At 43.4% G+C, this 24,934-nt stretch overlaps 1 protein-coding gene across 1 annotated transcript; it reads left to right on the top strand.

The window, feature by feature from the left end:
• Positions 1-2,671: 2,671 nt before the first annotated feature.
• Positions 2,672-24,557, top strand: LOC103184822 (leukocyte elastase inhibitor). The gene is made up of 8 exons (XM_007903033.2): positions 2,672-2,702; positions 11,604-11,704; positions 12,886-13,062; positions 15,422-15,559; positions 17,440-17,557; positions 19,489-19,631; positions 19,749-19,916; positions 23,618-24,557. Exons 3-8 carry the CDS (start codon positions 12,895-12,897, stop codon positions 24,095-24,097), a joined length of 1,215 nt encoding a protein of 404 aa, XP_007901224.2. The 5' UTR covers positions 2,672-2,702; positions 11,604-11,704; positions 12,886-12,894; the 3' UTR covers positions 24,098-24,557.
• The last annotated feature ends 377 nt before the right edge of the window (positions 24,558-24,934 follow it).

Genomic DNA, 24,934 nt, shown 5'->3' with positions numbered 1-24,934 from the left:
ACTTTAATAATAATAATCCTTGCTTTTGATATTGTGCCTTATTAATTCATTGAGATGTCTCAAAGCGTTTCACAGAATATATTGTAAAGTGAATTGACTGCATTTTGTGGGCGAAATGCAGCAGCCACTTGCACACAGCATTGTCCCACAAACAGTCGTGGATTGAGAATTTTTATTTGAGGGATTATTACCTCCAGAAAGTGATCTGCCAATCAACTAACAAACGGGTTCCTACTTGCCAAGTTCCATCTTGGAGTGCTTAAACACAACAACCTTTTGCAACATAACATGAATTACAAATTTATGTGAAGGATTATTGGACTGAAGAAACTCCCTTTTCTTTTTGAACTGTGCCACAGGATCTTTAATGTCCATCACAACAAGTAGGTGGGACCTTAGTTTAATAAGGCACTTTGAGACTTTGATGTGATAAGAAAAACAACAACAACTCGCATTTATATAGTGCCCTCCATGCTGAGTAGCATCTCAGAGCACTTAACAGTGGCTCCGAACCAGGTGGTGGGAGCGGGGTGGGGTGTGGGTGGGGGGTGGCCGTAAGCACGATTGAAGAGAAAGGTTTTCAAGCGGGACTTGAAAAAGGGGAGAGAGGGGAAAGGCGGAGGGATTGAGGGAGAGTGTTCCAGAGTTTTGGGGTGTAGTGGCTGAAACCGCGACCTCGGATGGTGGGGCAGAGGGTGCGAGGGACAAGCAGAAGGCCGGTGCCAGTCAAGCGGAGTCAGGGTTTCGTCCGGGTCAGTATGTGAAAAAAATAAGAGCATACATTGCGGTCTGATGTCTAAATACGCTGGGTGATGAATTCTCAGCATATCTGTGCTACAATTAGAGTGAGGATGCTGAATGAGGCGTTTCCTCACAGGGAGGAAAAGAAAATGAAAGATTGCCTGGTCAACAAATTTTTAAGTAGTGACAGTGGTGAAAGTGAATATGGCAGATTAGGTGTCTCCCTTTCATACAGAGATGTTTGGCTCTCTCTTGAGATGATCAATTAGGAGGGATTTACGTTAAGATGATCAATAAAAAAAACAAATAATTTCACTGTGTTTGCTAATTGTATTTCCCATAATAAATACACCAATGAAAAGATTGCTATTTTCAGTAAGTTCATTGTGTGACACTCAGGCACTTTTTGGTGAAAGTGTTTTACTCTCACCACAGAAAATGTACTCCTTGTATAAAATGTACTCGCCGGTAAGGTGCTAGTTTGGCTTAGTTAGTTGCAGTTGGTGAGCGCAATAGATTACAGTTGTTTAAGTTTTCACTTGTTGCTGGTATTAAATAAAAAGCAATATTTAAATTTGTTGACACCTGAAAATATTTATCAACACCCAAATGATACAATTGTGCATTGTGTTTTGTTGCCTGTTGCTATTGTTACTCAAGTGGAGGATGTGACACAGATGCTATTTCCCAGGTATTGTTTAACTAATAACAGTTGTATTAAAGTGTATTTAGCACACCTGCTAGTGGCACTGCTGAGCTGTTATAGTCATTTTTGGCAAAAGTGGGTTTACGGAGATTGAATTTTATTTGGAGGATTGTTGGCCAGGTCATCAGGAGAAACTCCCTTCTCTTTTTTGAATAGAGCCATGAGATCTTTAATGTCCACCTAAACAGGCAGGCAGGGCCTCAGTTTAATGTTTCATCCAAAGGACGGCACCTCAGCAATGCAGCACTACCCCAACGCTGCATTGGAGCAACAGACCAGACTGTAGGAATTCAAAGTTCTGAAGAGGGCTTGAACCTACAATCTTACGCCTCAGAGAAGAGAGGGCTGCCAACTGAGCCAGGCTGACACTTGAAGTGGCACTAGACTTTCAGAGCCTGGTGCGGAATAGGAAATCGGCTGCCCAGTTCTGGAAGGGCTAAAGCGTGTGTAGAGAGAAGCTGGGAACACAAAAAATTACACTTATCTAGGGCCTTTCATGTAGGTGAATGCCTCAAAGCATTTTACAGAGATGGAGTGTGAGGCTGAGTTTGTTAGTTGATAGGGGCCTGGGTGGTGTTGTGATCAGAACTGAATTTTGGATAAGTTAGAATATGAATCGTTGTGTTAGGTAAGTTTAGTTTTTTTGATTAGAAGTCCAACTGGACTCCTCATCTGCTCCCTCCATAACCTGTAAATGTTATGTTTCTGGAAGGAAAAAAAAATGTTGCTTATCGGCCTGTGAATGTTTCTCAAACAGGGCATCCGGTACTAAGCAACCAAAAGGTTGGAGCACCCTGGATTAGATGAAGGCTGGATGCTTGTTGTGGACAATACTGTGTGCAAATTAGCTGTGGTGTCTGCCACAAACAATACTTTAAACTATTTTGTGTGAAGTGTTTTGAGACATTCTTGTGCTGTGAAAGGCACTATACCTGCAAGTATTGTTATTATAACCTGATCATATTGATTATTTTATTTAACTTCTTGTACAAATAAGGATATAAGGTGAAAGCCGTAAAATCTGAAGGAAAACGAACACACCCAAGACGGTTCGGTATATATATTCAAAAATTATTGATTACAATATCATTACAATGCAATTTAGATTTACGTAATCTCTTTCACGTCACAAGGAAAGGATGTCTCACAGCACTTTGCATTTCTGGCTGGGCACTTGATCTGTGGGGGTTGAGGGGAGGGAACTGAAGAGAGTGGTGAAGGAAAGATGACTGAAAACACAGTCACAGTCAATGAGGTAAGTCTTGAGGAGGGCTTCAAATATGGGGAGGGATGGTTGAGTCAGAGAGATTCTGGAATGAGATTACAGAGAGTGGGAGCAGAATATCTGAAAGTACATAGGGCGAGGCTAGCATCTGAGCAGGTAGGTAGGATTGTAATAGGTTGCAGCAGTTGGGTGCAGTCAGACAAGGGTGTGGAGGGATTATTTCCATTGTATTCAAGTTACATGGTAAAATTTATTTTGAAAAAAAATGTGTCATGACTGGGTTTTGTAGTTTGCCTATTACAACCAAAATTTTCAGAAAATAAAGAAAATTTTGGCATTTCACCAGCTGCTATCTTAGGCAGCCATTGCAACTGCTGGCTTGTCTCAATAGCTTTAAAACGGACAGTACAGCAAATCTTTCTATTAAATATCTCGAGTACAGAGCATTTCCCATTACAGAACATAACAGGACCTGTTGCAGTTGAGCAGAATTACTGTTGAATTAACAGTGAAATCCTGCCTCATATTCAGTTTTTGTTAAATATAGAATTAGAAATGACAGCACAGAAGGAGGACATTCAGCCATCAATCCAAAATTTGTGCTACTTCACTGGAGATATCTACACAAATCCCACAAACAACAACAACAAATTACATTTCTATTGTGCCTTTCATGTCCGGAGGATGTTCCAAAGTGCTGGACAGTCAGGCATTTGGACCCAAGCAGGAGGAGTGATGGTCAGGAAGGGTAGGGAGTGGAATGGAGTCCTGCAGCTCAGTGGTTAGAGCACTCGCTTTGCAAGTGAGAGACCTGAGTTCAATTCCAGGCAGGGCGAAACCTTGGGCAAGTTTCCTTACTCCACACACCTAATAATAATCCCTCCAAAACCAAAAACAATAATAAATTGGTAATTTTCAATCTACGACTGTTTGTGGGACATTGCTGTGCGCAATTGGCTGCCGCGTTCGCCCAGAAATATACAGTCAATTCACTTTACAGTGTGTTCTGTGAAGCGCTTTGGGACGTCCTCCCGACGTGAAAAGCGCTATATCAAATGCAAGGATTATTATTATTATTATTATTATAAAGGACAGTTGAGGGTCAAACAAGACCCCAAGGTTCCAGACCGACTTAGTAAGGTGGAGTGTGCATCCATGGATGGTGATGATGTCAGCATCTGAGGTGTGGAGGCGCTGACAGGAGCCAATCAGGAGAGCCTCAGTCTTGTTGATGTTCAACTGTAGAGAGTTAGCTCTCATCCAGGACTTGATGTCTGACAGAGATTCTGTCAGGACAGCAGTGGTCCTGAAGTCAAGGGTGGAGGCAGAGAGGTAGAGTTGGGTGTCATCCACATACATGTGGAAGTTGACCCCATGTCTGCAGATGATATCACCAAGAGGGAGCAAATAGCTATTGAAGAGGAGGGGACCAAGGACAGATCCCTGAGGAACGCCATACGAGATGGTGCAGGGGCTATAGGAGAAGCTGTTTGTGGAGACAAAGTGGAGATGGTGTGACAGGTAGGATCTGAATCATTCAAGGACAGTACCATGAAAGTTGAGGTGAGAGGCGGTGGAGGAGGAGTGGTCAACGGTATCAAAAACAGCAGAGAGATGTGCTGTGCCATGGACAGCGGAAACCCAATTGGAGGTGTTCGTATAGGGAGTGGCAGGAGAGGAAGGAGCAAAGCTGGGAAGGAACGACTCATTCCAGGAACTTAGAAAGGAGGTTGGAGATGGAGCAGTAGTTGAAGAGCAGATAGGGTCCAGGGAAGGTTTTTNGAGGATTGGGTTGATGACGGCTGTTTTTAAGGGGGTGGGAAAGGTGCCAATGGACAAGGAGAGGTTGATGATGTCTGTGAGTAGAGGGGCAAGGAGGTGCAGCTGGGAGGTAAGGAGAGGGATAGGGATGGGATTGAAGGGAGCAGTTGATGGATTTCATTGTAGTAATAATTATGGTGAAAAAGGAGGGAGGTGAGGGGGTCAAGGGCATCGAGAGTGACGGAGAGGCAGTTGTGGAGAGTGACCGAGGAGGATAGGTCATTATGGGAGGAAGCCCAGAGGTGGAGGCGTTCAGATGACTCCATGGCAGCAGAGAGGGAGGGGTGGGGGAGATATTTTTCCAGGGGTGGTAGGAGATAAAAGTGGGTTGGGTGGCAGGGAGAGGATGGAGGAGTCAAGGGAGATGAAGTAATGGTCCGAGAGGGCTTTGTCATTGATAGTATGTCCAAGATGCTGAGGCCCCGGGTAATCACCAGATCAAGCAGGTGTCTATGGACATGGGTAGCAGAGTGGATATGGGGCGAGAGGTTGTGAGAGGAGAGGAGGGAGGAGAATTCAGCGGAGATAGAGCAAGAGGGGGTGAAGTGGAGATTGAAGCCACTTAAGATGAGAAGGTGTTCAGTACAGAGCCACAGGGAAGCTAGGAGGGTGGAGATGTCAGAGAGGAAGGTAGGGGAGGGTTTTGGAGGATAATCAAAAATTAAAGTTTTGAGGAAAAGGTTGGAGAATGGTAGAGGGTCAGGTGCTTGAAGGAGGGAAAGGATCCAGAGGAGTAGGGGTGTAAAGCAAATGAGGACCTGGAGATGAGAGCCACACCACCACCACGGTGGTTAGGTTGTGGGGTATTGTGGAAGGTATAGCCAGGTGGTGTGGCCTCAATCAGGGGAAGGTGTCACCTGGGGTGATCCAGGTTTCTGTGAGGACGAGGATGTTGATGTTTCTATCAACAATGAGGTCGTGGATAGTGAGAGCTTTGTTGGAGAGGGAGCAAACATTTTTTGGAACGATACAGAGAGGTCAGTTGGCAAAGAAATTGCAAGACGAGAGGGGAGAGGAGGAGGATTGACAGGGAGGGTGGGAATGTGGATGAGGAAGGAGAAGTTTGCCACTTGAGTCAGGGACTGATGGACCTTGTGGTAGGAATGGGGTAGTCAGTGTGGTTGTTGCTAGATAGGCAATGGCGGGTACCATGGTGAGCCCGACAGAGGATTCCCAGGTTGGATTAGTGGGAGGTTGTGAGACAATCAAGTGGGGAAACCCTGATCTTTTCTCAAAACTTTTCCTTCCTCTGGGGAATGAGTGCATATTTCATTCCAGACACGTAAATTTCCCTATGTAGATCATAAGACATAGGAGCAGGAGTAGGCCATTTGGCCCCTCGAGCCTGCCCTGCCATTTACTAAGATCACGGCTGATCTTCTAACCTAATTCCATTTACCCGCCCTATCCCCATATCCCTTAATCCCTTAATAGATGGTATACATATGTGGAATTCTCAGTCCGGTTTGGATATCGGAAGCATGTTGAAAGGTTTCCGCAAATGCCACACACTCAGCTGACAAAAAAAATCATAACTTTTTCTATTTTTTCTCTTCAGCTTTTTTGATACAATCATTTACAAAAGAGATTTTATCCAATGTCTGCCACAAAGAAGCATAAACTCAAGGGATTTATGAAAACATTCCCCAGATAAGAGTTTAAACTGAAGTTCCGTCTGCCTGTTTAGGTGGATTTAAAGTTCCCATGGCACTATTCAAAAAGAGAAGCAAGTTTCTCCCAGTGACCTGGCCAACGATCCCCCAAATTAAACTGGTGACTGACTCCACGGTCATTTGTGAGACATTGTTGGGCGTAAATTGGCTGCCGCATTGACCCACAAAATGCAATAACAAAATTTACACAGTCATCATACTATTCATTACTCATCTCTGAGTCAGAAGGTCGTGGTTTCAAGCTCCAATTCAGCACTTGGAACTCACGTAGTCGAGGTTGACAATGTAACAAAAAGAAAAAAGAATACAAAAATCCTGGTCAATATTAACTGACCCCCCAAAATTGGTTATTTTGGAGCTAAATGTGACATCCAATTTATCCTACAGCTTTATCTTACAAACAACAATGAGACAAAAACCAATTAATTATTAATTACAATTTCAGGAGTGATTTTGGATGAAGGTGTAATAAAAGGAAAATTAAATGGGAGGAAGACTGATGCCTCTACTGAACCCTCCCACTCACACACACACACACTTACCACCACTTTAGCAGTGGTAGAGGGGAACAGTTCGTTTTACAATCTGTTCAGTGTTTTATTACTAAATAATTATTATTAATATTTTCCTGAGAACATGCACTCATAGCTGGCACTTAAGGGCATCAACATACAGTAATAATACTTGTGAAAATGTCTCAAAGCGTTTCACACAATTAGTTACTCTTAAGTGTAGTCAATAATCAATTTTGGGGATCACAATATTGGCCAGGATTTATTTACTCTTTATTTTTGGTCAGCTGGGTGTCTGAGATATGTTGGAAATCCATCAACATTTTTCACTATCCAAAAGAGATGGAGGTATACATATGTATGTCACCTACATATGAATATTTTCCTGTATCTAGAATGGAATGTGTATTCTTTCTCTGGAGGGATGCACCATGCTTACCTAAATCTGGAGAGTATTAGGCGTAGGTTGGTAAGAGCCAAAGCTTGGGGATAAAATCTTGGAACGCTTAGATGTTAAAACTATGTAAGATAATAAGGGCACAGATAAATCAAGGACAATCTCAAAAATATGGTCACTCAATCCACGACTGTTTGTGGGATGCTGCTGTGCACAATTGGCTGCTGCATTTCGCCCACAAAATATACAGTCACTACACTTTACAGTATATTATTATTATATTCTGTGAAGCGCTTTGAGACGTCTCGAAGACCTGATTGGCATGCTATCAAATGGAAGGATTATTATTATTCGCCCCCAAATATACAGTCAATCAGGTTTACAGTATATTCTATGAAGTACTTTGAGAAGTCTAGAATATGTGATAAGGCGCTATACCAAATGCATGGATTATTATTAATATTATTATTATCATTATCAAAAAGGAACCTCAAGACTATTGATTGGAAAATACAAGGGGCATTGGTGACAATTGTTGATTCTTATTAGTATCTGGGATTGTAGTCGACACCAACTTTTGCTTGGACACTGACCTGTGGGACTGTGCTGAGAAGGGGCAAAGGGCGCTTTGGTTGTGCTCCTCTCTCTTCAAGCGCAGCAATTTGTTATGAAGAGCACATCTTTTTAGTGCAGTCCTTCTTCTCTGTGGGAGCAGGAGAGCAGGTCCATACTCCCGAATGTGTGGGTTTGTGAGTCAGTGGGTTCACTGAACAGCCGACTCTAGCCTGGGACCGAGACTGTGAGGGCTGACAGTGGGGACTCAATGATCAATGATGTAGCCGAGGACTTTGTTGCTTCTGCAGCTGAAGTTGTGAGGAAAATGAAGCTAAACTCTTCAAGGCACTCAAGCCTTATTGCAGGACCCTGACAGAGAAACCACAAAGGGACGGAGAGTTATTAGGCAAAAGCATATAGCCTTTAAAACGGTTCTAGAAGCTTCCTCGGAGCAAGCTGGAAACTGCAGCAAAGACAACGTACAACCAAGTATGGCACAATGTTAGAAAAGTCATCAGAGAAATGAATTGGGATCAGTTTTGCCACTCCAAAAGGGGCGCAACTGCACAAGAATGATCCTAAATCTTTCTTCTGCTGGCTGAAGTCTGTTGTCAATCATAGCTGGAGGGACCTCTCTGGGCTCATATTAGTAGTGGACAAGTCCGGTATTCTACAAAAGCCCCATGTTATTCTCGGGGTCTGGAGGGAACATTACAAGGAGCTGGCATCTGACCCAACAGACCGCAGCAGAGACGCATCTTCATGAAGGCTGGAAGAGTTGGTAGGTGGCGTGTGACAGATTGAAGACCTTAATGACCTAATCTTTTGGAGGAGGTGGACTCTAAACTTTGGCTCCTTCCCAATGGCAAGGCACCTGGTACAGATGACATCAATACTGAGTTCCTAAAAGCTGCTCTGAAGGAGGTGAGGATCTTACAGGTCCAAGCCAGGAACCTCTGACTCACCTTGGAGCTGCCCTCCTAGCACTAGTCAACAGGATTTTTTCTGACACCTGCACCCTGTCAGTGTTCCAGAGTGCAATTCTGGTGTCTTTTCCTCAAGAAGGGTGGCCCTAGTGAAATCGATAACTGCAGAGGGATCTCGCTGATTTTTGTGGCTCTTAAAGTGCTGCTTCGGATTGTCACTGCATTTGCATTGCACTCATTGGAGGCTCGTGATTTGATCAGGAAGGAGCAGGCTGGCTTCCATTCTCATGAGGAATGTATGGGACTGGTTGTGACTTTGTATGAGGCTTCGGGGCGACAACTGTTGAACAGTTATCTGGAGTCTAGATTCTTGAATACCTGTTTGCATATCCATGGTTATATACAGAGAGGTAAGCAGATACTGCTTAAACTCTGGTGGATCCATTGCTCAATGGATAGGAATGTGTGTCCAAGCTGATGGCGATGATGGCAATGCTCTCACACGTTTCATGCTGGGCTGTGCTGCTCACCGGGACTTTATTGGTACCTGCCATCCACTTAGTGAGGGCTCAAACCTACACTTGTCAAATGATCAATTAGTGATGATCCTCGTGGGTGGGGGGAGAGGTGGGGTCTTCTTGGAGCTGACTTTGCTCTTACTGACATTTTTGGCAACGGATTATCACATTCGAGTCAACTGTCTATGACAGCTTTGGTAGTCTGGTTCCTGAGCCAAGCGGGTCTGTTGGTGAAGGATCTATCAGCCTGGTTCATTGGCAAGAATGGGAATGCAGAGCAGACGTCCCAAAGCGCTGAACAGTCAGGTGTCAGGGCCCGAGCATGGGGGAGGGATGGTGTAGGGGTGAGGGAAGGCAGAGAGGTGGAGGGAGAACAAAGGCACGATCGAAGAGAAGAGTCTTGAGACTGGCCTTGAAGGAGGCAAGGGAGGAAGCGAGGCGAAGGGACCGTGGGGTGGAGTTCCAGAGTGTGGGGGCAGAGAGGCTGAAAGCCCGGCCACTGATGGTAGGGCGGGTCGGGCGGGAGACATGGAGCAGAAGGGAGCCCGCTGAACAGAGGCAATGGATAGGTTGGTAGGGAGTCAGCAGGTCAGAGAGGTAGGAGGGGGCAAGGCCATGGATGGCCTTGAAAGTGAGGATACGAATTTTGAACTCGATCCTCTGGGGTATGGGGAACCAGTGGAGTCGGGTGAGGGAGGGAGTGATGGGGTTGCAGAGTTTGGTGCGTGAGAGTACCCGAGCGGCAGAATTTTGGATGATCCTTGTGAAGGGAAGAGTTGAGAAGGCCGATGAGACTGGCTCAGTGAGGTTGAATGTGTATCCGTGGAGGCTGATGCTGCCAACGCCCGAAGTGGGGAGACGTTGGCGCGAGCCAATCAGGAGGGCCTCGGTCTTGCTGATGTTGAGTTGGAGAAAGTTGTCCCTCGTCCAGGACTTGATGTCGGACCGGCAGTCGGTCAGGACGCCAGTAGTCCTAGAGTTGAGGGTGTCATCCACATACATGTGGAAATTTACCCCATGTCTGCGGATGACGTCGCCAAGGGGGAGCATGTAGAGGGTGAAGAGGAGGGGACTGAGGACAGAGCCCTGAGGGACACCGCACGAGACTGTGCGGGGGCTGGAGGAGAAGTCGTTTGCTGTGACGAAGTGGAGACGGTGTGAAAGGTAGGATCTGAACCAGTCAAGGACAGAACCTTTGAGGTTGAGGTGGGAGGAGAGACGGTGGAGGAGGATTGAGTGGTCCACGGTGTCAAAGGCAGTGGAGAGGTCGAGGAGGATGAGGAGGCAGAGGGAGCCCTGGTCACACATGATCAGGATGTCATTTGTGACCTTGACCAGAGCAGTTTTTGTGCTGTGGGCAGCACAGAAACCCGATTAGAGAGGTTATGGAGGGAGTGCGAGGAGAGGAAAGAACGAAGCTGGGAGGCAACGGCTCTCTCAAGGACCTTGGATAGGAAAGGAAGGTTTGAGATGGGCCGGTAGCTAGATAGCTGTGATGGGTCAAGGGAAGGTTTCTTCAAGGTGGGAGTGATAATGGCTGTTTTAAGGGGGAAGGAATAGTGCCAGATGACAGGGAGAGGTTAATGATGTCGGCGAGTAGTGGGGCAAGGAGGTGGAGCTGGGATTTAAGGAGAGGGGTGGGGATGGGGTCCAGGGAGCAGGTGATGGGCTTCATGGAGGATATGGTGGTGAAGATAGGTTCACAGGTGTGGAAGGAGGGATGGGTAATTGTCGGAGTTTGGGGTGGGGTTAGGGAGGGGGTGGAAGTTGGGAGGGCAGTGGCAGCTGAGCGGTTTCCGTTGATTTCCTCACAGTGGGAGTCGGAAGAAAGAATCTGTGAGGCATGGCGGGGTGGGTGGAGGAGCCGGTTGGTGGTGGAGAACAGGAGCCTGGGGTTGCCCTTTGCCTCCAGGGTTCAACTGGAGTAGAAAGATGATTTGGCCGAGGCGAGAGCGGAGCGGTAGTTTTGATGAGATCCAGCCAGATGTGGCGGTGGACCGTTAGGCTGAATTTGAGCCAAGTGCGTTCAGCAGCCCGCACCTGGCCCTTGAGCGAGTGGAGGTGGCTGGTGAACCAGGGTGAGGATCGGGAATTGGAGGCAGTTCGGGAGGTGAGGGGGTCAAGGGCATCGAGTGTGGTGGAGAGGGTACTGTGGTGAAGAGTAAACACAGTGAGTGGGTTGGTGCGAGAGGTGGGCCAGAAGGGAAGGAGTTCAGAGGATTCCAGGGCAGCGGAGAAGGACTGCAGGGAGATCTTCCATGGGCTATGTATTTTTAGCTGCAACAGTACAACAACTATGGAGCCTGCAGTCCTTCCCTCTTGATGACATGCACCTAACACTCTCCAGAATTAGGTCAGCAGGGTGTGTCCCTCCAGAGAGAGAATAAAAGTTGCATTTCCATGAGTTCTGCATGTGTCAGAGACCAAAAAAAAAACTGCATTGGTCTTTTCTGGTTCTGTACATTCCCGTTTGTATTTCTAAATAGTAATTGAGTTTTAAGTCATTTTCTGAATCTCATTCACACGCAGGAACACGCCCCCAAAGTCAAAGTGTTTAAATTCTCTGAGGACATGAACAGTGGACAATTTTGAACTTGCAGTGTGAAGTTGCTGAATACAGGGAAAATCAGGTAAGATTTTTTTCCCCAAAATCCTTTTTTGATTTGAACTTGGGTATCTAGAGAAAAGCTATAATGAACAAGCAATATTTTGCACAACAAACTGATCTTCACAAATAACTAAACCAAATCAGCACTAAAGGATTTTTTGTTGCAAAATTGAACTGTTCTATTTAAAATCAGATTGTAACTTGCCATTTTAAATACATCCAGTGAATATGCTTTTGCTAAGTTTTGCACGTGTGAACCCTATAATTTTAATATTTTAACCATTTTATTCTGTCAATTTGATTATTATGCTGTTTTATAATATATTTTGCATAAAATGTAAGTTCTTTAATATTTGTAGTTATTTTTCTGTAATTTTGAGATAAAACAGTTTTGAAGTGAGATTTTATTTGGTGACCTTCTGCTTGACACAGAGCTGATGAACGTTATTACGCTTTCTTTCTTGATTAGGTTAGGAGCATAGTTAGACCAAATGGTTTATGTTTTGAGCAAGGAGTAAAACAAAGAAGCAGTGTTGGTATGTGTTAGTGGATGCCCCTTGTGGTCACGATTGAATAACAGAGCTCCCCTTTGAAATGATCTAGGTATTATGATGAGATTGGAAAGAGATTGGTTGGAAAGGGGTGAGCAAAAAGATTAGGAAAATGCTCTATAAATGTTCATTACTGAATAGTTAAAGTTGAAACAGCCTCTACAGGGAACAACACAATAAAGACAGCTGTTTACCGGATTAGTAAATATACCTTTCTGTACATGCGCTGGGTATATAAAGGTCTGCTTAATAAAATTGGCTGTTGAAGGGACACCTGTATCTGTGAGCTTGGTTATCTCAGTATTCAAAATCTGAAAATTTACAGTTTGTAACTGCGGTGAAGTGAAATATTTATGTAAGTAAATTTAATGCAAGATTAATCCATTCGCAGTCAACAGATGGCTGCAGGCAGACACCCAGAACATGAGGCTGGGGGGTGTAAATAGACACCCATCTCTACAGGTGTGCCATGTCAGTACTCCAATAAATAAATCGGTATTGCAGCTCTTTCAACTGTTCAACAACAACAATTTATATTTGTATAGAGCCTTTCATGTCAGGAGGACGTCCCAAGGCGTCAGATTTGGGGTCAGTTGGGGATTTGAGGATTTGCTGCAGCTTCGGCTGTTTAACAGCTTTTCCTTTCCTGCAGATTTCAGCAATGGATTCTCTGTGTGTTTCAAACACCAACTTTGCTCTTGATCTCTACAAGAAAGTGATTGAAGGGAAAGAAAAGGAGAATGTCTTCTTTTCTCCATTAAGCATCTCGGCCGCTCTGGCCATGGTGTATCTCGGTGCTGAAGGCAACACTGCAGCTCAGATGAGCAAGGTACGTGTGGACTGAATACTTTGTAAAATAATGAATGTGAAAATATTGCTTGAGAATTGATTTAATTTGGAGCACAAAAACATGGCTTCTGTGTGATATTTAACACAAACTCAATATAGTCTATTCAAAGTTTCTCCAGAAATATGTTTAGTTCCTTTCCATACAGTTCAAATGTGATTAAAATATAGTATGTGGGCTCTCCTACCTGTGAAGTAGTCCAGGTCTCTCTCTGGAAACAGGCCAGGTATTTCCATGGAAACAAAATATTTACATTTCTCAAAGTAACTTCAAATGAACTTACAGTGAATTAGTCACTGTTCACTGGATGTAATATGAATTTAATAAGGCTGACATTTCAATGCAGTGCTGGGGAGTGCTACAATGCCAGAGGTGCGATTTAAACTGAGGTCCCATCTGCCTGTTCAGCTGGACAGTAAAGATCTTGTGGCACTATTTGAAAAGAGAAGGGAGCTTCTCCTGTGGTCCTCTCCAACAATCCCTTAGATACAAAAAAATTGGTAATTCGATTCATGGCTATTTGTGGGACACTGTGTGCAAATTGGCTGCTACTTTTTCCTGCAAATATATGATTATTGCACTTTACAGAAACTTCTGTGGAGTCCTTTGAGACATTTTTGTTGTGATAAGGTGCTATAACATATGCAAGAGCTATATTATTTTTCATAACAAAATACTTGTGAGTGAAAAACATGCAGTTAGTTAGGGATTGTCTTTACTTCCCCAATTGTATTTATGGTACAATCAACAACAATAACTTGCACTTATTTAGTGCCCTTTATGCACGCTTGTGTCTTAAAGTGCTTAGAAATGGCATAGTTTGATGCCGAGTTAGGGGGAAAGGGGAGGCGACTCTAGGCACAATCAAAATGGTAAGATTTGGGTTGATGGGAGTGTAGAGGTTAGTGTGGATGAGGATTTGGGCAATGGGGTCTTAAATCAATTGAACTTTGTAAATGGTGGGGAGCTGGGGAGATTGACAAAGATTCCTGTGGAGAAATTGAGTAACTAAAGCATGGATGAGGATTTCAACAATTAGGCAGAATTGTGTGAGGTATGTTCGGAGGCAGGTGATGTGGCAGAGCTGAAGGAAAGCGGTCCTGATCAGGGACTAGATGTAGGTAGGCAGGAAAACTGAGGATCGAACCTCATTCCAAGGTTGCACACAGTTTAAGTAAGTCTGAAGATTTTATCCCAGGGAGTTGATAGATGGCAGAGCTGTGAGGTAAGAAGATGGGAGCCAAGGCGATGGCTCCTGTCTTGTCCATGTTCAGCTGCAGAAAGTTGGTGTTCATCCAGGACTTGAATGTGTAACAAGCAGGCAGACAGAACATCATTAGAACCTGAGGTCACTGTTAGAGGAGAAAATGTTAATTTGGCGTATATTGTACAGGTGGAAATTGACCCCATGTCTGTGGATGACATCACTGAGAAGGAGCATTTAAATGAGAAAAGCAGAAGGCTGAGGATAGAGTCTTCACACTTGCTTCGAGTGGTTCCAATGTAAAACTGGGCGTTGACAGCCTGTGAATTTTTAAACGTCATCCTTGGAAGTGAAAAAAGATTTTACAATTTGGCTGTTACATTTTGAATGCCAGTTAAGAACTTCTAAGAAAGTGAGTTCTTCATTTACCAATAGAAAATCTCATTGGCATGTGGTGCTGGTGAGTAAACAGTCAGAGCTGTACCTGCCATACAACTGGCATTAATCGTATCAACATTTTGCCTTTATCTTCCCTCTTACTGTACAAACACAATTTCAGGTGGAATCCAGAGGCTCCTAGACTTTACCTGTTAGATGCTTTGTATTAAGATTCAAGATTTTGCATTGCAATATGTTTTTGATGAGTGTCCTGCTATTTTTCCACAGCGATTAAAAAGAACCAGCTGAATTTAAAAATATTAAGAGTAAAGAATTCTTACTTTTTAAATTAATCTGTTGTGAAAACACTTTGTGATGCACTATTTGTCGGAAGAAATGCACTGAACATTTGCTCCAAGTATATGTAAAGTGAATATAGATGAAATGTTCAGTATTTTCTCAGACACTAATAAATCACTGGGCAATGAAAGTAATAAAGCTAGATATATGGAGTCTAATCTGCAGTTTTTGTTAACTGGATTGTTCAAAAAGTAATCCAAGTTGCACAAGTGGGGGACTCCTTCATAACTGGATCCACTTCATCGTAAGCCTTGTCAACTCAGATGCGACCTACTTTAGGAACAAAGTTTCCATAGTTTAACTGGATTCCTTCTAAAGATATCCCATTAAAATATTGCGAATTAGTCTGCAGTGGTTCATTTTAACTAATTGTTACTACTTTAATTGTGTGTTTAACAGGTGCTACACTTTGATACAGTAGACGACGTCCATGCAAGATTCAAGACACTGCTGTCTGACATCAACAGACCCAGCGCTTCCTATTTGCTGAAACTGGTCAACAGTCTTTTTCAAGATAAGACGTACACATTTCTTCAAGTAAGATCAGATGGATTAGAATTAGTCCTTTGCACTGATACAACACATAACAATTTAATTTTTAAAGAATGTTTTGTTTAGGTCAACTGGGTGTATGACGTGCAGAAATCCATCACCATACTTAAGAGTACGCAAACCAGACTGAGATTTCCACATATGTATGCTATGTGGAGTCCTGTAGCTCAGTGGTTAGAGCACTCGCTTTGCAAGCGAGAGACCTGAGTTCAATTCCAGGCAGGGCGAAACCTTGGCCAAGTTTCCTTACTCCACACGCCTAATAATAAACCCTCCAAAACCAAACACAATAATAAATTGGTCATTTTCAATCTACGACTGTTTGTGGGACATTTCTTTGCGCAATTGGCTGCCGCGTTCGCACACAAATATACAGTCAATTCACTTTACAGTGTGTTCTGTAAAGCGCTTTGGGACGTCCTCCCGACGTGAAAAGCGCTATATCAAATGCAAGGATTATTATTATTATTATATCTACACATGGAGATTTCCCTGTATCTAGAATGGAATGTGTAGTCTCCCTGGAGGAATGCATTCTGCTTGCCTAAATCCGGAGAGTATTAGGAAAAGTTGGCAAAAGCCAACATTGCGGTCAAAAGTATGTGGTGGTAAACTACTATTTGTACAGCTAGGACCACCCTACCCTTTAGGGCTTTGGCTTTAAAAGGAGCGGAGTAACTGGTCTGTCCCTCCAAGTCATGCTAATGAGTCAAGCTGGCTGGTCTGTCACCAGCAGTGCCCTGGAGTACACCTGGTTCAGGAACTGGACTACTGAAACCACTATAGACCTCCAAGGAGAATAGTCATAAACATTCAAACTCTGGCCACTGGTCAAAAAAGTAAAGGAAATCCGAGTCCAAGCAATTGGTAGCCCAACAGTAGCAATAAGTGCTAGTTTAAACCTCATCAAGCCTTGAAATTAACTCTTCATGTACTGAATGCAGCAATACAATGTTGGAATTTTAATCCTTACTGCAAAATGTTTATGAAGAATTGTTGACCACCCCTGCTTATTTTTGACTTGTTCTTATCTAATTTATAGCAGATTTTTCTGGTAGGATATGAACTATTAGTGTATACGAGGATGTGGGATGAAAGTAGATTTTAATGAGATAAAATGGCCCTGTGGAGTTTGATTAGTCTAGATGGAGCAATTTATGGACCATTATGGCCAAGAAGTTATGCTGTTAAGGGCACTATTTAACAGTTACATAATGGAGTTTTAGAAACTAGGAGTGAAGTGTATATCCTTTCCATAAAGGCTAATTAGCACCAATAACTAACACATCATCAGAATATCACAAAATTTGTGTGGATGATTCAGGCATCTAATCGTATCCCTTCAGAACACCCCCCCAGCCCCCCCATCACCCCCATCACAGCATCAAGCTGCTGTATAATTGAGTCCAGTGTCCTGGCCTCCAACACCTTTCCTGGCAATCACAGTGTCAGCACAGCGCTGAGCATTTCCATGTTCCATTTTTTGCTCCCTATCCTGGAGAATGATACTTATGCAAACAAAATTAAGAAACAATTTTAAGTCAATTTCTGAAGCAGCACTCGAATGCTGCCCGTCCTTAGTAGATCAAAGAAAGACATTTGGTCCTGTTACTGCCAACCAGAAATCTAAGATATGTTGGATGAACAATCTTGAAAAATGGTTACAGATTTCAGACTACTGTGTCGAAATTGAAGGAGAGAAATATTCACTCGCAAACCTGTTAGTGGTTAAAGATAAGTTTGAAGCTCAGTTTTCGCCAATGCAGTCATTTCACTGCTATAATTTTACGTCTTTATGTTCTTAAGTCTTTCTTACTTGAAGTAACCTTTCTATCTACTGACCCATATGTGCCTTCTTCTTTCAGAAATTCCTCAGTTCTATCTCAGAATTTTATCAGGCAGATCTGTCTGCCGTTGACTTCGCAAATCAGCCAGAAGTTGCCAGGAACACGATTAATTCCTGGGTAGAGATCAAAACTGATGGTAAGGCATTCAGCAATGTCATTTTTTATACTTGAATTGAACCAAGAAACCAAATAAAATGAGTGGAAAACCTCTTTCTGTTGGTAAGAAATTAGAGGACAAGATCATGATTAGGGGTGTAGAAGAGGTTTGGGAGAAGAACTTGCATTTATATAACGCACCTCACACAAAGTAGCTTCCCAGACCATGCCGTTGAGCTGGGGGAAGGTGACTGTTGCTACTGTTGAAAAGGAAGGCTTCAGGCATAACCTAAAAATGGTGTAGGAGGCGACAAGGTGGAGGGATGGAGGAAGAGTGTTCCAGAGTTTGGGACATAGTGGCTAAAAGCGCAGCCACCGATGGTGGAATGGAGGGCACAAGGGACATGCAGAAGAGTGGTGGAGAGATGCTAAGGCATAAAGGATTTGAAATCGATCCGTATGGTGATAGGGAGCCAGTGGAGGCTGGCTGGAACTGATGCGATGGGTGTACAGAGTTTAGTTAGGGTGAGATCTTCTCCCAGAGCATTAATAATAATAATAATCCTTGCATTCAATGTAGCCTGTTATCACATCTTTGAGACATCTCAAAGTGCTTCACAGAGTGTACTATAAAGAGAATTAACTGTATATTTTGTGGGTGGCAGACAATTGCGCACAGCAGTGTCCCACAACAGTCGTGGATTGACTGACCAACGTTTTTTTTGTAAGTAATTACTACCCCTGGAGAAACGATACACCAATCGACTAACAATCGGGTTCCTACTTACTGCGAGGTAAACAGAGGTGTGTGGAGTAAGGAAACTTGCCCAATGTTTTGTCCAGTTGGGAATCGAACCCAGATCTCTCGCTTGCGAGGCAAGTGCTCTAACCACTGAGCTACAGGGCTCCACGTGTTGTTAGAGAATGGAACCAGGATCAAAACACAAGATACTGCAGATGCTGGAATCTGAAACAAAAACAGAGAGAGCTGGGAAAACTCAGCATGTCAGGCAGCATCTATGGAGAAAGGAAAGTGAGTCAACGTTTCGGGTCCACGACCCTTTGTCGGAACCAGGTTGGCTGATAGAGCAGAGTTGATTGGAGCATTTAAAAACAATTAGAGAAGCGCTTGCAGAGCAAATGAATCAGAGAGTATGGGAAAAGAGCAGGCAATTGGGATTAGGGTGGATAGTATCTTGGAGGAAGAAACACGCATAAAAAAATGAGCTGATTGGCATCCTAATGTATCATATATTTTAATGGTTCTTACGATACTGATTTCTGAAAATCTCCCACCAAGGATATACCCAATGTTGACAGATTCATACTTCCTGAAGGTATTAAAGAATATTTAGCTTCCCCTGTGTGAAACAGCAATAAATTCCATTTATATAGCACCTTTCATGTCATAGGATTTCATAAATGCTGGACAGTCGAGGATTTGCACCCAAACTGGGGGTTGGATTCAGGAGCAGTGGGGCTGGGGGCTGGCGAGGGGTATGGAGTGGGGGGAGAAAATGACTGAAGGAGTAGTTAAAGAGGAAAGTCTGGAAACAGATCCAGAGGAGGGGAGGGGAGGGGTATAGGAACTCCAGGATGGGATTCCAAAAAGTGGGGCAGAAAGGCTGAAAGTCCGATGATGGGGCACGCAGGGCGGGGGATGTGAGGCAGACTAGTAATCCTAGTGGGGGGAGAGGGCTGGTTGGTAAGGTTTAAGAAAATTGCCGAGGTAGAAAGGGGCAAGACAGTGGAGGGATTTAAAAGTATGGACGAAGATCTTGAACTCAATATTCTCGGGGATGGGGAGCTAATAGAGCCGGGCAAGAATGGAGGCAATAGGCTAGTGGAGCCTATCAATAGTTCTTTAAACAATACAGTGGTTCTGTTATAAAGCATGAAAATAATTTCTGTTTCAAACATCTTTTTCTTATCTTTATAAATTAAGCAAATTCACTGTGTGTTTTCCTTCAGGTAAAATCCAAAAGCTGCTTTCTGCAGACCATATTACTGATCTCACCAGACTCGTGCTTGTGAACGCCGTCTACTTTAAAGGGAGCTGGGAGCATAAATTTAATGAGACAGATACGCTTGTGAAACCCTTCAGACTGAATAAGGTACTGAACTTTGGTGGTGAAAAATTCAAACGAATGACACCTTTTACATTCATTGTTCCATCAAGAACCAACTTGTGTTGATTCTTAACTCATGATAATTCATAACTTCTTTTGCAGGGGCAGTCTAAGCCAGTGAATATGATGTACCAAGAAGCAGACCTTTACTCCACTTATATCAAAGAGCTTCAAATGAGGATTGTTGAGCTCCCTTATGTGCAAAATGAGCTGACTATGGTCATCATGTTGCCTGATGAAATCAGTGATAACTCCACTGGTCTGGAAAAGGTAATTTAGTTGTGTTTTTACTTCTTCAATGATTTTGGTGAAGGTGCTGGACTGAAGTGCACCCTGGCATTCTTTGTGTGTGAGACTCTACAGGAAGTGGTGGTAGCCTCTTCAACCACAGGGAATGTTGTAGCAGAATGTTTACCAAATAGCCACATTTACACACCATCCAGAAAGGGTCACAAGTCAGAGAACAAATTTAGCACCTGACTGCCTGAAATCAGCTAACTCAGCTAACTCAGCACATACCTGGAGTCCTGTAGCTCAGTGGTTAGAGCACTCGCTTTACAAGCGAGAGACCTGAGTTCAATTCCAGGCAGAGGGTGAAACCTTGGGCAAGTTTCCTTACTCCACACAGAGCCTAATGATAATCCCTCCAAAACCAAAAACAATAATAAATTGATCATTTTCAATCCACGACTGTTTGTGGGACATTGCTGTGCACAATTGGCTGCCATGTTTGCCCACAAATATACGGTCAATTCACTTTACACTATGTTCTGTGAAGCGCTTTGGGACGTCCTCCTGACGTGAAAAGCGCTATATCAAATGCAAAGATTATTATTATTATACTAAAAACCTAACCTGGCATTCTCGACCTTTCTGCTGCCTTTGACACTGTTGACCATTCTGTCCCTATACCTCCTCTCCTCTCAGTTCAACCTTCGCAGACCTGCCCTTGCCTGGTTTGAATCCTACCTCTCGCACCATCTCCACTTTATTGCTGCTATCGGCTTCTCCTCCAGCCCCCGCACCATCTCGTGTGGCATCCCTCAGGGCTCTGTCCTTGACCCTCTCCTTTTCAATATCCATATGCTCCCCTTGGTGACATCATCCGCAGACATAGGGTCAACTTCCACATGTATGTGGTTGACACCCAACTTTATCTCTCTGCCTCTACCCTTGACTCCAGGACCACTGCTGTCCTGACAGACATCAAATCCTGGCTGAGAGCTAGTTGAATGTCAGCTAGTTGAATGTCAAGAAGATCGAGCCCTCCTGCTTAGCTCCCATCAGCGCCTCCATACTTCAGGCTCTGACAGCATCTCCCTCCATGGATGCACTCTACATCTCATGGAGCCAATACAGAACCTTGGAGTCCTGTTCGACGCTCAACTGTTCTTCATACCCCACATCCGCGCAATGACCCGTTCAAACTTTCCCTACCTCCGCAACATCACCCGGCTCCACTACTGTCTCACAACGCAGGCCGCCGAGACCCTCATACACGCATTCATAACGTCCAGGCTCGGCTACGCAAACTCCCTGCTTGTCGGCCTCCCCAACTCCTCCCTCCATAAGCTGTAGATCATCCAGCCCCGGTCCTCTCCTGCACCAGGCTCCACGACCCTATGACCCGCATCTGCGCCCGACTCCACTGGCTTTCCATCACACAAAGGATACAGTTCAAGATCCTGCTCCTCACTTTCAAAGCCTTTGATGATCTTGCTTTCCCATGGCCTCTACCCCCTACCAACTTGCCTGCACCCTCCACTCAGCGGGCTATGGCCTGCTTCATGTCCCCTGCTTCGCCCACCCCACCATTGGAGGGCGAGCCTTCAGCCACTCTGCCCCCACCCTCTGGAACTCCGTCCCATCCCATACTCCCTCAAGCTCGCCCCCTCTCTTGCCTCCTTCAAGACCCATCTCAAGACCGTCCTCTTCGACTGTGTCTTCGGTCACCTTCCTTCCCCCATTGATCCCGACGCCCAGTTCAAGTCTGAAACATTGATTGTCCAGCGCCTTGGGATGTCCTCCTGACATGAAAGGCACTATATAAATGTAATTTTGTTGTTTTATTATTTTCATACTGGGTAGTGAGGTTGCTGACTACGCAGTGGAGAAGCATTGAAAAGACGATTTTAAGATCCAAATCAATAAATGAAGTGGAAGAATGCAGGAAACCACTTTATTTGTCATCCATGTGTTAATAAAACGTTTGCACAATTTAAATATTTAGCTTGAAATATAATAATATTGTATGAATAGAAAAAAAACGGTTCTAGTAATACCATAAACTAAAGGCAAATTACTGCAGATGCTGGAAATCTGAAATAAAAACAGAAGTTGCTCAGCAGGTCAGGCAGCATCTATGGAGGGAGGAACATAGAGGTGACAACAGACAGATTGTACGGTAATCATCATTGCATTTGATATAGCATCTTTCACGTTGGGAGGATATCTCAAATTTATTCACAGGATACAATTTACATTGATATAGTACTTATCCATTAGGAGGATGTTTCAAAGTGAGTGTGACGTAGTGTGAAATAATTGTGTATTTGTAGACAAACATCCACCTGAACAGGCGTATGGATCCTCTGTTTAACATATAACACGAAGGTCGGCACCCGGGACATCCAGCATTGCTCTAGAGTGTCAGGAAAGACTAACATTTCGAAGTCTTGATGTGTGCTTGAACCCTACCAACTGAGCTAGGCTGCAACTCCTGTTTTTAGTGGTGCCATGGGATCTTTAACATCCATCTGAATAATCAGATGGGAGACATCCAAAGGATGGCACCTCCAACAATGCAGATCACCTCCAGTCCTGTATTAGAGTGTCACCTACTGTACCTCAAACATTATGTAGGACTGTTTAACAATCAAAAGTTAACTCAATGTGTATTTTGCTGACGAAATTCAGAGATTCAACTTTTTGGAATTGTTGCATTGGGACTTTCTGTAGTTTGACACGAGAACAAAATTAAAAAAGTCAAACCTTGAAAAATATAGAAGACAGGAGCTGCACTTCCACAATGTTTTATGAGATAGAAATTGCATTGAATCATGTGTCAGCCCAGTTGGTAGCACTCAGAATCAAAAGGTTTGCTGATTCAAGTTCCAACAGGACTTGGAACTCACGTATTCTGGGCTGACACTCCAATGCAGTGCTGGAGGTGTGCTGTATTGTTTGAGGTCCGTCCTTCGGGTGAGACATTAAACCAAGATCCCATCTGCCCGTTCAAGTGGATGTTAAAAGTTCCATTGGCATTATTTAAAAAGAAAAGTGAGTTTCTCTCGGTGACCTGGCCAACAATCCCACTGATAAAATTGGTCACTCACTTCATGGCTGTTTGTGGTACATTGCTCTGTGTAGATTGCTACTGTGTTTGCCAACAAAATACACGGTCACCCCTCTTTACGGTATATTCTGGGAAGTATTTTGAGTCCTCCCAATGGGAAAAATGCTATATCAAATGTAAGGATGATTAACAACACAACTCACATTTATATAGCACCCTTCAGGCGGGTATGGTCTCTGAGTGCTATTATAATTACAGTATCATTATTATTATTCAGTGAGTGCTATAAAAAAAAATCTTGAAGTTCTGATTATTTTTGTTTCAAGGAAAACAATTCTCCTGAAACCTAATGAAGTAACAGAAAATACAGAAGGAACATAGGAGTAGGCCATTCAGCCCCTCAAGTCTGTTCCTGTACCTCAACTCCAATTACCTGCCTTTGCCCCATTTCCCTGGATGCCCTTACCTAACAGATATCTATGCACCTCAGTCTTTAAAATTAGAATGGATCCTCGACAGTCTTTTGGGGTAGAGCATTCCAGATTTCCACTACCCTTTGTGAGATACTATGGCCATAGTATTCTGGCCAACTTCTTCTGATCATAGCTCATGATACATTATCTTGTAAATGAGCAACTTGCTGATACACTGATCCATTTCTTTTCTCCTCAAACAGCTTGAGCAGGTGCTCACATATGAAAAACTGCTTGATTGGACCAAAGAGGAATACATGGAAAAAATTAAAGTCAAAATCCAACTGCCCAAATTTAAGCTGGAAGACCAATTTGACCTGAATTCCACACTTTCAGAGATGGGAATGGCTGATGCTTTCCTCGATTTTAAAGCCGACTTCTCCGGAATGACGGGAAAAAATGATCTGTTTTTGTCAAAAGTTGTTCACAAATCCTTTGTGGAAGTTAATGAAGAGGGCACAGAAGCGGCAGCTGCTACATCAGTCGTTTTCATGGAAAAATTTCTGAAGATCGAAGTTGATTTTGTGGCTGATCATCCCTTCCTGTTTTTCATCAGACACAACAAAACCCGCAACATCCTGTTCTTTGGGCGTTTCTCTTCACCGGAGGGAGATGTTGATAAGGACAGTAAAAATGCTAACATCGGCATAATGCAGAGTCAGCAACACAAAACGGTCTTATAATTAGTAGATATCAAAATTATTGATAAAGTTGTATGCAATAAAGCAGCAAGAAATAATATGGATTGAATTCAATGATCATGATTGATCTAACTGCATTTCAACATTGCTGTTAATAGTCAGGGCTCTATTATCTGCCGGTGTAGACTTATGCTGCGATTATAATGTTTAGGGATTTTAGTTTTCAGTTTTATCATTAAGTATAAAAAAAACACAAATAAATGCTCATAGGGAGAATTAGTGTAAGATATTGGTAATCTTTTGATGGTTGTACTCATCTTCCTCATTAAATAAATTTTTCAAGTAGTGGGTTATGGTATGTCACTTAAATATTCTTTAATAGCTAAGAACAAAAACCTTGCATTTTATGTATCACCGAGTCTCCTTAATGTTACACTCTTTTGGACTGAAAAAAATTCTAACATTATACATACTATATGGGTGCAACAAAGAAGCCCTAATCCTGTGTAGATCTCTATAATTTAGTTTGAAACAAAAGCTGTATTATCTATAGTAATAAAATGACAATGTCAGTCTGTGTATCAGCCAAGTTATCAATAATCGATTGATGTAGAGACATGATTGATACCTCATCGGAAAGGCCTTGCATTTGGGAGTGTCATATTATTTTTTGGGATCTCCTATCATTGATGAGTTCAGACCTAAAAAAAAGTTAATTACACATGTATCGCAGTTTTGCGCTGCAGTAACACCTGGTGGTTGCGCCGACTCCCAGTGGCGCTGTGGCATCAAGCGTCACAGAACGCACATGTATGCACGGGCACACACGGCGCCCACTGCTGTTACACCTGGCGGCCGTGTTGGCTCCCAGTGGCGCTG

This window comes from Callorhinchus milii, unplaced genomic scaffold, assembly GCF_018977255.1.
Source record: "Callorhinchus milii isolate IMCB2004 unplaced genomic scaffold, IMCB_Cmil_1.0 Scaffold2, whole genome shotgun sequence".
NCBI lineage: Eukaryota > Metazoa > Chordata > Chondrichthyes > Chimaeriformes > Callorhinchidae > Callorhinchus > Callorhinchus milii.
Note: the sequence above shows the minus strand (reverse complement) of the source record. Positions and strands in the feature narration are given on the sequence as shown.

Coding starts and splice junctions, on each gene's coding strand:
- LOC103184822 (XM_007903033.2), top strand. CDS start 12,895: ATGGATTCTCTGTGTGTTTCAAACACCAACTTTGCTCTTGATCTCTAC. Junction 13,063..15,421: donor CTGCAGCTCAGATGAGCAAG/GTACGTGTGGAC, acceptor TGTGTTTAACAG/GTGCTACACTTTGATACAGT. Junction 19,917..23,617: donor ACTCCACTGGTCTGGAAAAG/GTAATTTAGTTG, acceptor CTCCTCAAACAG/CTTGAGCAGGTGCTCACATA.